At 36.8% G+C, this 13,851-nt stretch overlaps 1 protein-coding gene across 2 annotated transcripts in view; it reads right to left on the reverse strand.

The window, feature by feature from the left end:
* Positions 1-1,369: 1,369 nt before the first annotated feature.
* Positions 1,370-13,851, reverse strand: part of ube3c (ubiquitin protein ligase E3C) — a 152,958-nt gene continuing 140,476 nt past the window's right edge. The window contains exons 22-23 of one of the 2 annotated variants that reach the window (XM_072254039.1): positions 13,529-13,659; positions 1,370-2,550 (exon numbers count right to left, since the gene is read on the reverse strand). In XM_072254039.1, the coding sequence (XP_072110140.1) occupies positions 2,380-2,550; positions 13,529-13,659 (302 nt within the window). In that variant the 3' untranslated portion in view covers positions 1,370-2,379. The remainder of the gene's footprint in view (positions 2,551-13,528; positions 13,660-13,851) is intronic. The other variant, XM_072254038.1, reaches the window with a different exon arrangement.

Consider the following 13,851-nt stretch of genomic DNA (forward strand, 5'->3'; position numbering starts at 1 on the left):
ATAAGCTTCGCAGACTCCAGCACTAACATTAACCACATTCTCAAATTAGATCAATACAAATAGTGAAGCTACAAAATCAGCTTATTCTGGATATCTTGCCACAATTGACTCATTGCCTAACTACTGAATTTCGATAATCTTCAAGGCACAAATCTGTAATATACATGCCAAGCACCATCTAAACTACCAAATGGGAGCACACCCATCATCCTAATAATGTACTATGCATCAAAAGCACACTATGGCTGGTGCCTAACATAGACAAAATGCACTGCAATAACTTGCCAATATTTCTTCCACTATTCCCCTTAGCACTTCACCATAACTACCTTTAAGTACAAATGCAGAAGGCACATGAAAATACAATTGCTAAATCCATCCAAGTCACACAATCAATCTAACCTAGAAATATCATCTGTCAATCTTTCCAGATTAAAATGCTATAACTTCTTACTTAGTAGTGCAATGGAATAAGTTTAAAATTAGGGGGAAAAAAGTTTGATGGCAGCTCACCATCATCTTTTCAAAAGCAATTATGAACACACTAAATGAATTTAAATCTTACGGGCAAGTTCAAAAGCGTGGAGCTGTTACAAGTGTACTTACTAATTTTGTTGTATTTTGCATTGCTGTCAATTAATTTACTATACTTCTCCACTTTGTTTCCCAAATACTTGGCCCCATTGGAAAGATAACAGTTTGCTTCAGATAAAATCTGACCATCCTATCATTTTTGTGCATTTGTTCCATTAATATTTGATTTCAGTGACTCATGCTAATTTACTGATTCTTCATTGCAAGATGATGATGGAACTTCCTGTAGCTGACAGCACAAAATAACTTGCCTCAACACATTAAACATTTGGATTCAAGCACCAAATTTTAAAAGGGAGTTCACAATAAGGTTCTAGCTGAGAGATTTACATTGGATATGGAATGTATTGGCATAAAAGGAAATTTTACGTTCTTTACATAGGTTAAGTTTACTGAGATTGTTTTGCAAATATTTTAATAACATATTAAAATATGTTCTGATGTAAAATGCCATGTTCCTAGCATCAGAACATTGTGGCCTAATGTATCAAAAAACATTAACTATTGATTGACATGTTAAATTTTCCAGACTATTTTAAAAAAGTTTATTATATAGGATTAAATTATTTTGAATTGAGTATACTTGTGCAATAAACAATCTTAGGCTCTATCTCTCAGAGCTCTGGAGTATTGACAAAGACTATCTTGAGCTTTCTTTTTACCCAATAAAAACCATTTATTGAATAAAAGACAGTCAAAAATTTGTATGGACATTGATAATTAACAATAAGTGTTTGAAGAGTTAGGATCTTCACATTAAAGGAAAATAATGGAATATTTTCATTAGTTTACTTAAACTGTAGCTTTCCATGCAATTTTTAGTAAATTTTTCCTAACAAATGTACAAAATGACACATTAGCTCTATTATTCAAATTTTAATAGTTGTTAAAGTTACAACTCTTAACAATAAGGGCTATTTTGATAGTATAGAGGTTTAATACACAAGAGAAAACTGTACAGATACAGAACAAAAACAATAGTATTCACAGATGCAGATAAAACATGTATTCACATCTCTGTTTACAGAAACTGCTGACTAAATTCTGTCTTAAACACATATACCATGGCCTAATGGAATTATTTATATGAGCAAGCTGAATTCTATTGATATTAAGTAATTTCCTGTCCACATAACATCTCATTCACTTAATGCTTCTTATTCAGAACTCTCACCACAGTTATGCAGAAAGGCCATATAATTAATATAATGTCACGCCATACAATTTTAATCTAGGCTGTAAATTGCCACTATGTTTTATCGGGTTCCATATTGGGACATAATTGTGATTTAAAACAGACTGTAAGAAATGTGCAACTTTTTAAAAAGTAAAATGCAGCAGTTACATGGTTTATGTGCTTTAAATGCAAGTAACCAGTATGAAGTTTAAAAAAAACCATTAGCCACAAACTGCCATATAAAAATAGGCTTCTAATGAAGAAAAGCCTATTTTAAATGCAAATATCTTCCATTATTATGGCTTGCTTTATTGCCTGTTTTAACTAGCATATAACATTGGCTGAATCTTTGGTTAACGCCATACAGCACAGGCCCAGAGCATCATAGCCTCAATCTTAACAGTAGAAACGCCCAAAGTACCTTTTGATCATACATCCATCTGAGCTACAAATATATGATTAGAAGAAGCTTCATCTTTGCAGTTCACTTTATTAAAACCCATTTGATTCTACACAACTCATTTCATCCCCTTTTTGAGAACTTTGATTGTTGGTACATGTTGTAAGCACTATCCATCATTCTCAACTGTCAGTGTCTCATATTTACTTCAACTTAGCTCAAAGCCTGCTGCTGATTCAATTGCATAAAGTAATTTACTCTTCATAAGACTTTCATCATAAAACTCTGGAAGTTTTAGAAGGTTCATGCAAGTACTGGCTGTGGGTAAACGCTCCAGGTCAGCTCCTCCATTGTGTATACAAAACGCTGGATATAATTCCTAAAATCAAAGTAAAAATAGGGTTAGACTTTTGCACAAAGAAAACAGCTCTGTTCAGTTACAATTACTTAGGTTTCTTTTTTCATTCTAAACTAGTGTCTTTGAGGATGCAACCTCAGCATAAGCACAATCTCAATGAATTCTAAATTGCATTTAATTCCTGAGTTATCCTGACCTTCAGATCATTAAAAGATGAATTGAAAATTATTGTTGAAGGATAAAATATTTCATGTTCCCCAAACCTGTATAGTAAGTAACATTCTGGATATTGTGTATCTATATAGCTTTCTCGGTCACGCAAGATATATTTACAAAAATTCAATCTGGTCCTTTTCTGATTATGGAAGCTTCAGAAAATAAATGGTTTAGCCTTAAATTCATTGAGACAGGTTGAGGAAAATCTTCAAAGATTCTGAACCCACAACAAAAACAAAATTACTTTGGATAATGAAGATGGAAAAACATACAAAATACTGGAAATGCTCAGTGTATGGAGGGAAAGTAGGAGGGAAAGAAATACTTTGAAAACAAGTCCATAACCCTTCATCGGAATTGATAAAAGGTAAATAAGACAACATCTTCACCCCAATATAATGCTTGAAATGACTCCCTAAGATTTTAACTGACATGAGAGGATGATAGAGTGAAACACCAATTTGAAATTCAGCTCAAATTAAGAAATGTTAATTTTTGTACTGATTAGTTTATAATGTTATGAATTTAATTCTTACTTCCTGTACTATTTTATGTACAACCATGAGATTGGCTCTTGGTTCTTCAAAAGCTTTAAAAAGCACACACAGGCTTGTTTGTTCTTCAGATAGTAGGTGTCTATCACTTGGTGGCTCCCTGAATTGCCTGTATGGCTCCATATAACTTAGTATTAATGACAAAAGCTCAAATGATAGCATATCATAGAGAAACTTAAATTGATTTCTTCTTGATTAATGGAAAATTTCTGAAAATTGTTTAAAATCACAATATTCGAAGAAACAATTTATTCATCAATTCAGTTTCTCTCGTATCAAGCACATCTATCCCTTCATGAATTTCACCCCAACACAAAATCCTCATAAAGGGCTCAGCTCAAATAGCCAATGAAACAAACCTGAAGGTTACTTTACTGTTTGATAAATCTGCGGTACTGGAAAAGGAAAAATAAATTAAATAGAAATACAGTTTGTTTGGAGAGCAATGAGGTACTACCATCTGATCAATAAGACACCAGGAAGCAGGAGATGTGACAGCCCATGTGACATTGCCAGCTACTGCTTATAACGAAGTATGCACTCTAAATTAAAAAATAATTGAATATATCTTCATAAGCGGATTCCTCAACACCTTTAACTTTAATTTGAAGACACTTTCAATTACAAGAAATATTCTCTCTCAATTCTTAAAATCTAACCAATCTTTGCTCTATCTAATATTCAATTGTCAGTTAAGAGAAACGACAAGGCACAATCACTTGTGCAGCATCATTTACTATAATTAAATGGAAGTATTGAATTAATTCACAATTTGCTTATTTGACAACATAAGGAACCACAAAACAAATACCATTTGTAGAAAAAAGAAAACAATATCTAAAAACGCCTTACCAGTTCTGTTATGGCTGCTACTACCTAATCTTATTTAGTAATAATCTCATCACAATTACCCATGTCAGACTATTTCATTCTTCATTAATTTGTCAAACTAAGAATATTTTACAAATATTTGCTAATTCGTACCAAATATTTAAAAAGCTACTATCAGTTGGAGGCAATACGCAGTACAAGAATATTCACTTTCAAGTTAATCTGGAACATTTAAAAAAAACTAGCACACAGTACAGGCCCTTTGGCGCACAGTGTTGCACCAACCTTTTATCTTAATCCTTCCTTCCCCCATAGCCCTCCACTTAACTTTCATCCAAATGTCTACCTAAGAGTCCCTTTAATGTCCCTGATGTATCTGCATCTACCACCATCCCTGGCAATGCAGTTGATGTACTTAACACTCTGTGAAAAGACCTACATGACATCCCCTCTTATCTTCTGCAATCACCTTAAAATTATGCCCCTTCATATTAATCATTTCCAAACTAGGAAAATATAGATACTCTTTATACAGTAGATGCTAATGATTAAAGATCTGGATTTTCTACACATTCCAGCCTTTAAATTTTATAGTATTCCTCATGAATATCATAGTTCTTGTAAAAGATCTTAAAACCATTCATGAAATCTTTACAATGTAGAAATATAAATACTGTTGATTTGCTCAGTGATCCTAAAGTACAACAGAAATTTCACAGTTTAAGGCTGTAGTAAAATGCCACTTAGAGCTAGCTTAACTATTCATTCATCTGCCTGCTGACTGAGTTAACTATCACTGCTTGCAGGAGGTTTTATTCTGGAACATATGATTTTCTGAAAAAGATTTCAATCATCTTCTAAAATGGATTAGCGTTGACAGTGCTATTTCTTTTCTAATGAATTTTTGGACATTTATTGCACTTAATTAAAGATAAGGCAGCATTAGTACAGGGCAAAGTCAAAGTGCAGCCTTTGAGCAGAATGCTTATCAAGCAATGAAACGGCTGGTGAAAATAAATGCAAAGTGCTAACAGCTAAAAATGGATGGCCCAGAAGCTTTATATGCTTGGCAGATTGTGTTCAGATTCACAACTTATTACTCTAGGCACTGCAGTCTCCCCTGTGCATATATAAATCTGTCTAGTTATATTACACATCTTCCTAGTGGTTTTTTCTTGCATGGTCTGCTGATGCCATCTATTCATCTTAGAAGATACATTTGTTAATTCACTTCAGACTGAGAATTGGGAGGATGCAAAATTATCACCACAAAAGCACAGGCTAGAATAATCCACAATAAACCGAGTCTAGTGACAGGTCCACAGTTTACCAAAGGGTTCTAAATTTATTGTTTCTCCAAGCCAGACAATGGGATAACAATGTTCATATCAATAGTGATATTCTGGTTCAAAATTACAGTCCAATTTCCCTCCCCACATGATCAAAGCACCACCGAAAATACAACTACTTAGATGGATGAGCAAACATTAACCAGGACGCTTGCTGTCTGCTGAGTTAACTGATCTCAGCTTGGGTAGGGTTAAGGGGAATAAGGGAATATGAAAAAAAAACATACTAGCTGCCGAATACAGACCTCATTTCTTGCCACTAAGGTCTATTGTAATTTTAAGTATTTCCAGTAATGCAATACATCTTTTCCCCATTTTTCAGGAAGACTAGTCTTTGGTAATAATTTCATGAAAGTGCCAATGACCTGAAAATTATATTTGTGATGAAATTGAGACTCTAAACTTGTTGAAATGTGATTATTGAGCAAAACCAAATGAGATATACTGATTACTAGGGGCATCTTTTGCTGCAAACCAAATTCCAGAAGACAATTACAAATAGAGACTTATAAAAACATATGCTCAGACTTAAATGTATAATATTACCTGTACAATGGCCATTCTCTAACCAACTTTCAAATCGCTATCAAGGTCGAGAACTGTAAAGTCTAACAAGGATCAACTCAGTCAACAAATTGTACAAATTAGATAAGGACAATTTGGCCACTTTTATCTGGTAGTTATTTGGAAGAGATTTGACAAATGCTTCTTAACAGCAGTTATTTATTCTTCTCGCATTAAGTGATTACTATCTGGCAAATTCATCCTGTTTTATTGATCAGTGGGTATTAATTAGAAGACCAATAACTGGACAATAGCAAAGAAGGCTTACAGCCCAGTCCTAGGTTATCGTACTCTTGATAAATAATTAGAGAAAGATATGCAGAGCATGGCATTGTAAAAATGTAAAAAGTTCAAAAACAATTCATAGCAAGGCATTTCAAACTAAAATTAGTTCACATTTATCATTTAAAATTTACTGAAAAATCTTCTAAAACAACTTTTGAGTTACCATATCCATGATAGATTTTGGATGAATTTTAATGATCATGACTTGGGGCAAGGTGTACCCTGGGCACAATATAATAATTTGCTCTATTACATATGACTTACGACAGGTACATCTAGTGCTGAACTTCATTAAGAAGGGAACTGAAGCCAAATGGCTTAATCTATTTCTTTTCTTAAAAGTTACCTCAAAAACATTTGAAAATTTAAACAACTTTATATATACTTCAACTATTTCTCAATGTCTCTAATCAGTGAATTTAGAAACATTGTAAAAAGGCCTCTGACAACACAATTTATCAGAAGACATGAGGTTGATCCAGGATTCTTAGAGGCCACTGCATTTTACCCAGGACCTGGCTGTAACACCTACAGGACATGAGGAATTACACAGCTACAAAAGGTTAACACAGCTTTACTCGTATCAAGCACTAGAGGACAGTGATACAAGGTGATTCACCAAAAAGAACACAAAGCAAAATTTATTCACCCAATTAATTGAGGCATAAATTTCACAGTCTCTCAGACTTACCAAAACAACTCATTTATGCGCTGAGGTAGCTGAGCAGTTAAGGCTATGTTGTTGATTGCTACTGAGTCGTCGTCATGGCCATACGTATGTAATGGGGCAAATTATTATATTGTGTCCCATGGACACCTTGCCCCAAACTGTGGTCATTAAAATTCATCCAAAATTTACCAAGAATATGGTAACTCAAAGTTATTTTAGGAGAATTTTCAGTAAATTTTAAATTAAAAATGTGAACTAATTTGAGTTTCTAGTTGTCCATAGGGGTTTCATAGCAAGATACGGTAGTAAATTGCCAGGCCTTTCTTCCGCGCAGATACTGCTGCTGCCCAGGTTGGGATTCAGCCTGATTCAAACTCAGGACCATCCACCTCAAAATCCAGTGCTGATGCCGCTACACCACCAGACGGCCCTAAGGCTACGTAGTACTTATCTATGTGCTCTGCATGTGCCAAGTTTGAATCCCACCCTTGTCGATTGAGATAATTTCTACTTCTTCTTATAAAGCAGAGTTTGATAGGATCTTGATTAGTAAGGGCGTCAAAGGCTACAGGCTGGAGGCAGGAGAATGTGGTTAGAGGGCCTAATTTGCTCCTATGTCTTATGGTCTTATAAAGCTTTTATAATGCAACAGAAATTATAATTGCATAAGGATGCAATTTATTTTACTTATACTGCAGGTGTGTGCTTTACACTTATGACTGTGTGGCTAAGCATAATTCCAATGCCCTATTTAAGTTTGCTGACAAAACCTCTGTAGTAGGCCAAATCAAGGGCAGTGATAAATCAGCATACGAGAAGGAGATTGAGAATCTGGCTGAGTGGTGACACAACAACAATCTCTTACTCAATGTCAGCAAGTCCAAGGAGCTGATTATTGACTTCTGGAGGAGGAAATCGAGGTCCATGAGCCTGTCCTCATCGGAGGATCAGAGGTGGGGAGTATCAGCAACTTTAAATTCACCTGTGTTATCAGTTCAGAGCGCCTCTCCTAGGCCCAGCATGCAAGTACAATTACAAAGAAAGCACGGCAACACCTCTATTTCCTTAGGAGTCTGTGAAGATTCGGCATGACGCCTAAAACTTTGACAAACTTCTATGGTTGTGTGGTGGAGAGTATATTGACTAGTATGGAAACAGCAATGCCCTTGACTGGAAATTCCCACAAATAGTATTGGATACCATCCAGTTCCTCATGGGTAAAGACCTCCCCACCAGTTAGCACATCTACACAGAGCATTGTGGCATCAAAGCAGCATCCATCATCAAGGGCACCCAACACCTTGCTGCTGCTATTTGACACCATGTTCTTGAAGAAGATGGCACCAGCGAACAACACAACCAAGGCGAACATCCTTCAGTCTGTTCATGAATCTACTTCTTCCACTTCTTTTAAATCCTTTTTTTTCCATATGTGGTTCTGCTACCTTTGGAACCTGTGATCTACATTTGATGGTGTGTGGTAAAGTGCCAGATTGAGCGATCTGGCACTTTGCTGTTTCCAATCGTGTTCGGTGAGATTTTGAGCGAAGCATGTGGCCTAGAGGCCAAGAATCCTGGATACAGGGCACGAGCTCATGATTGACTCCATATCTCGCCGATTAAAGCGTCGAGGAAGATTGAAATCATCGAGGCAAGACCAGAAGTCGAGCAGGTATCCAACGCTGTCTACCAGCCTCCCTCTCGCTCGCTGAGCTAGAGAGGAAGGTGTCTACCTGTGAGAGTCTCTCTCTCTCCCTCTCGTTCATTGCCCCCAGGGGAAGGTCCCCACAGTCAAATGTTCCCTCTGTCCTTCGCTGCTGTCGGAGTCCTGGGTCCTAGGTAAGGTTTAATCAATGAGGTTTGTGGATTGGTCTCTGTTGTCCACGTTGTGATGTGTTCCTGGTTTCTGGTCACTCCTTTTTTCATTATTTTGTACAATTTTGATCAGGGTGGCCTGTAGATGATGAACAACACACTGCCAGATTGAACTGAACTGAACTGAATACACCTCGACTCTCTCAATTACTTTTTGGGTTGGTGATTAATAATTCCATGTTTTTTGCTCTTTTTTTGCACGTGGGTAGGGAGGGGGTGTTGATGTTTTCCTTTGAATGGGTCTCAAGATATTCTTTGTTTCGTGGCTGTTGTGGGAAGACAATTCTCAGGGTTGTATACTGCATACATACTTTGATAATATTTGTACTTTGAATCTTTAATCCAGTGAACTTTTGGAAATGGCACATTTTTCCAGGAGTTTCACTTACTGGAAACATCCAGTCATCTGGAATATTTTTAATATTATATAGCTTTGTGAACTGAAGTTTCCATTTCAATTAAAGTTCAACATCTGCAATTCTGATGCCAGGCACATACCCCCCAAATGAAACCATGTTTTATGTTAACCAGAATATACAATGCAATATATAATGCAATTTTATGAAATAGACCAAGTGTTCAAGCATAATCATACTGTCAGAATCTGCTGGGAGCAAAGTGGGATAGATTGTTAAAGGCACACAGTAGCTTCTATTTAAATATCATAAACTATCAAAGCACATGTGATAAATACTTAATCACTTTTTGACCACAGTCATAATAGCTCATACATGCAGCTTTTAAGGATCTCTATTTCAATGTTCGTGTTTCATTAAGTTTGTATCATGTTCTGAATATTATTAGTGCTCTATATAAATTATTGTTTAACACAATACTTTTTATTACATGATGCTCTAAGTTGTTCTTCTCAGATTGCTGTTGATAGTGACTAATCAGTAACCAGCCGATTGCTATACAGCTTACAAATTAAGTTGAATTACTGAGCACAATTTATCAATGGAAGTGGACTTTGCACAAAATCTTCACACTAACCTATTAATATTTACTGAAATTCTATTATGGGGGAAAAAAGGGGCACATGCAACAAAGACAGGTTAAAATATCACATGCCTCTTAATATACTTTAACAAATTAAAATCACAGAAAAGTACAGCACAGAAACAGGCCCTTCAGCCCATCTAGTCTGTGCCAAAGCATTTAAACTGCGTAGTCCCATCAACCTGCACCCAGACCATAGCCCACCATGTACCTATCCAAACTTAAGCGTTGAAATCGAGGTCACAAGGACCACTTGTGCTGTCAGCTCGTTCCACACTCTCACGACCCTCTGATTGAGGTTTCTCCTCATGTTCCACTTAAACTTTTTACCTTTCACCCTTAACCCACAGCTTATAGTAGTTGTCCCACTGAATCTCAGTGGAAAAATCCTACTTGCATTTACCCTATGTATACCCCTCACAATTTTGTATACTTCTATCAAATCTCCCCTTAATCTTCTAAATTCCAAGGAATAAAGTCCTAATCTATTCAATCTTTCCTCATATTTGAGGTCCTCCAGTACCGGTAACATCCTTGTAAAATTTCTCTGTACTCTTTCAACCTTATTTACATCTTTCCTGTAGAGAGGTGACCAAAACTGCACACAATACTCAAAATTATGCCTCAGCAACACCTTATACAACTTCGACATAACATCCCATCTCCTGCACGCAATAATTCAATTTAGGAAGGGCAATGTGCCCAAAACTTTCTTTACAATCCTATCCACCTGTGACACCACTTCGAACTAATTATAGACCTGTGTTCCCAGATCTCTTTTTCTACCACACTCCTCGGTGCCCTACCATTCACTGATTAGATCTACCCTGGTTGGTCCTCCCAAAGGGCAACACCTCCCACTTGTCTGCATTAAATTCCATCTGCCATTTTTCAGCCCATTTTTCCAGCTAGTCTAGATCTCACTGCAATAGTCTTCCTCCCTGTCTACTACACCCAAATTCTTGGTGTCTTCCACAAATTTGCTGATCCAGTTAACCACATTATCATTCAGATCATTGATATAGATGGCAAACAACAATATACCCAGCACCAATCCCTGTGGCACTCCACTAATCACAGGCCTCCCATCAGAGAGGCAACCATCTACCACCACTCTCTGGCTCCTCCCACAAAGCCAATGCCTAATCCAATTTTCTGCTTCATCTTGAATGACAAGTAACTGAGCCCTCTTGACCAACCTCCCATGCAGGACATTGTCAAATGCCTTGCTAAAATCCTATAGACAGCATCCATTGCCTCGTCTTCATCAACTTTCTTGGTAAATTTCTTGAAAAATTCTATAAATAATTAGACACAATTTACCGCTCAAAGCCATGCTCACTACCCCTAACCGGTTCCTGTCTATCCAAATACTCACACCTAGTCCATTAGGGCAGCAGACACCAACAGAATCAACAAACTCATTCGTAAGGCCAGTGATGTTGTGGGGATGGAACTGGACTCTCTGACAGTGGTGTCTGAAAAGAGGATGCCGTCTAAGTTGCATGCCACCTTGGACAATGTCTCCCATCCACTACATAATGTACTGGGTTGGGCACAGGAGTACATTCAGCCAGAGACTTATTCCACCGAGATGCAACACAGAGCGTCATAGGAAGTCATTCCTGCTTGTGGCCATCAAACTTTACAACTCCTCCCTTGGAGGGTCAGACACCCTGAGCCAATAGGCTGGTCCTGGACTTCATAATTTACTGGCATAATTTACATATTACTATTTAACTATTTATGGTTTTATTACTATTTATTATTTATGGTGCAACTGTAACGAAAACCAATTTCCCCCGGGATCAATAAAGTATGACTATGACTATTAGAATTCCTTCCAATAACTTTCCCACTACTGATGTCAGGCTCACCAGCCAATAATTTCCTGGTTTATTTTTAGAGGCTTTCTTAAACAGCAGAACATCAGCTACCCTCCAATCCTCTGGTCCCTCACCTGTCGCTAAGGATGATTTAAATATCTCTGCACTTCCCTCTCACAGGATCTGAGGGAACATCTTGTCAGGCCCGGGAGATTTATGCAACTTAATTAGCCTCAAGTCAGCAAACGCCTCCTCTGAAATCTACAACACTATGGGTTATTCCTTCTTCTTAAGCCATCCCTTGGGATCGAGGATGACTTCCTTCCACTCCAGTCTTCTGCTTTCTGAAGCAGCTAATAAGTCCAATGTAGGAACCCCTGAAAATTTCTCCCATTCAAAGCCTGTGCTGCTACATTGCATGTCATTGCATGGAGGTGTTTCCCAAGATATGGAAAGTCGACTGTTTTCCACCGTGAACTTTTATTGATGGAGAGCAGTGTGATACAGTAGAGGCAGATCAGTAGGGGACCTATGTCTTACAGATGTTACAGCCTATACTTCAACATGGAATTCATTCTCCATGCATGTTACATTTGCTTATTGCAGCTTTACTGCTCAGACAAGCATGACCTTGGTTCTAGATTTCATTGTCTTAAGTTGAACATATCCCTTTAATTCTAAAGATTCATTCACTAACAATTGTTGGAAATGAGGGACAGCTGAGCTCTGCAGATCTGCCCTTAAACATTAGAATAGTCAAGTTCTGACATGATATACACAAGTACTTTATATTTTCAAAATACTTGGCTATATAGTTACATTTTGTCTTAATTAGCACACTGACAGTTAAAGTGAATGCCAACTGGCATCATCAGAAGATCAGACCAACTTGCTGAAATGCTGTTACTGCAAATAACAGTCAGGTAGAATCCTACTGGATATAGCAGAGTACAGATAGTTGACAACATGGCACTTGATACTGTATATCTAAAAGAGCTGGCATGCACTTTACAAGAAAATGTAAAAACAATTATTGTCAAAGCATGATGGAATGACAAAGCTTTAATAGATGTCAGTTTTATGTTATTATACTTATTTCAGAAAACAACTAGATCAGGATTGACAAGTGTCATAATTGCACCACGTATTTTATTTAAAGATAAATGCAGAACTAAATACAAGTCAGAACAGAATGGCCAGACTGGTTCAAGCTCACAGAAAAACATTTCTGAACACAGAACACATCGAACCTTGAAGTGGATGGGTTACAGCAAATGTGTTGAGTATAGAAGGTGCTTGGTAAAGAAGATGTTAAGTGTAGTTTCAAAGTAAGGATGGCCCATTTTAGAAAAAGTGAGCAATTTCTTCTCCAAACTACAGTGCTGAAAAGGTCAAATCTTACTCCAAGTTTAGACAAACAAAGATTAGGACAATACAGAGTCAAAAGTAAAGAGGGAATAGCATCAAAGTGAAGCCAAAGCCAAGACCAGATTAGCCAAAATTTGAGTAAATGGCAGAGCAGATTGAATACCCAATACCTCCACGATTTAATTATTCATTTAATGACAAAATCTGATTTAGACTTTCTCTTCCTTTATGCCTTAACAGTGAAATGACAATTGTACTATCTCTATTTCTCTTCAGCTTTGCTAAAGAAACTTCACTGGAGAGCAACAAATTTTGGAAGTCTCCTTAAGCTTGTGAAGAGAAATATGTTATTCCTGTCATTTTGCTTCAATGATTAAAACATGGAAACTGGATCACTTTATGAAAAAGTCAATATATTTCTTTTCCAAATGTAGGATATTCATAAAAGTCCTGAACCTTTACCTTAAATCCCAACAATGGTGGTCGAGAGCAACTCGTGACAAACTTAAGTAATTTCCGCTTTTCATCATTTGTGAAATTTTCTACAACATTCCAGAATATTCTGATGACTGCATGGTCTGCTGAATAACCACCTATAATGAAGGAGAAAACATAGATAGAGTCACTCTTCAAAAGTTATTATGAAATTGCAACGCCCAAACATACTTTGAAAATAACAGATAAGTGATCATAGAACAATGCAATACAGGAACAAATTCTTCAGATCACGATATCTGCGCTTCATTTGAACACATTTCTTATTCACGGTAAACATCAAAACATCC

The sequence above is a fragment of the Mobula birostris genome, chromosome 3 (genome assembly GCF_030028105.1).
Source record: "Mobula birostris isolate sMobBir1 chromosome 3, sMobBir1.hap1, whole genome shotgun sequence".
Taxonomy (NCBI): domain Eukaryota; kingdom Metazoa; phylum Chordata; class Chondrichthyes; order Myliobatiformes; family Myliobatidae; genus Mobula; species Mobula birostris.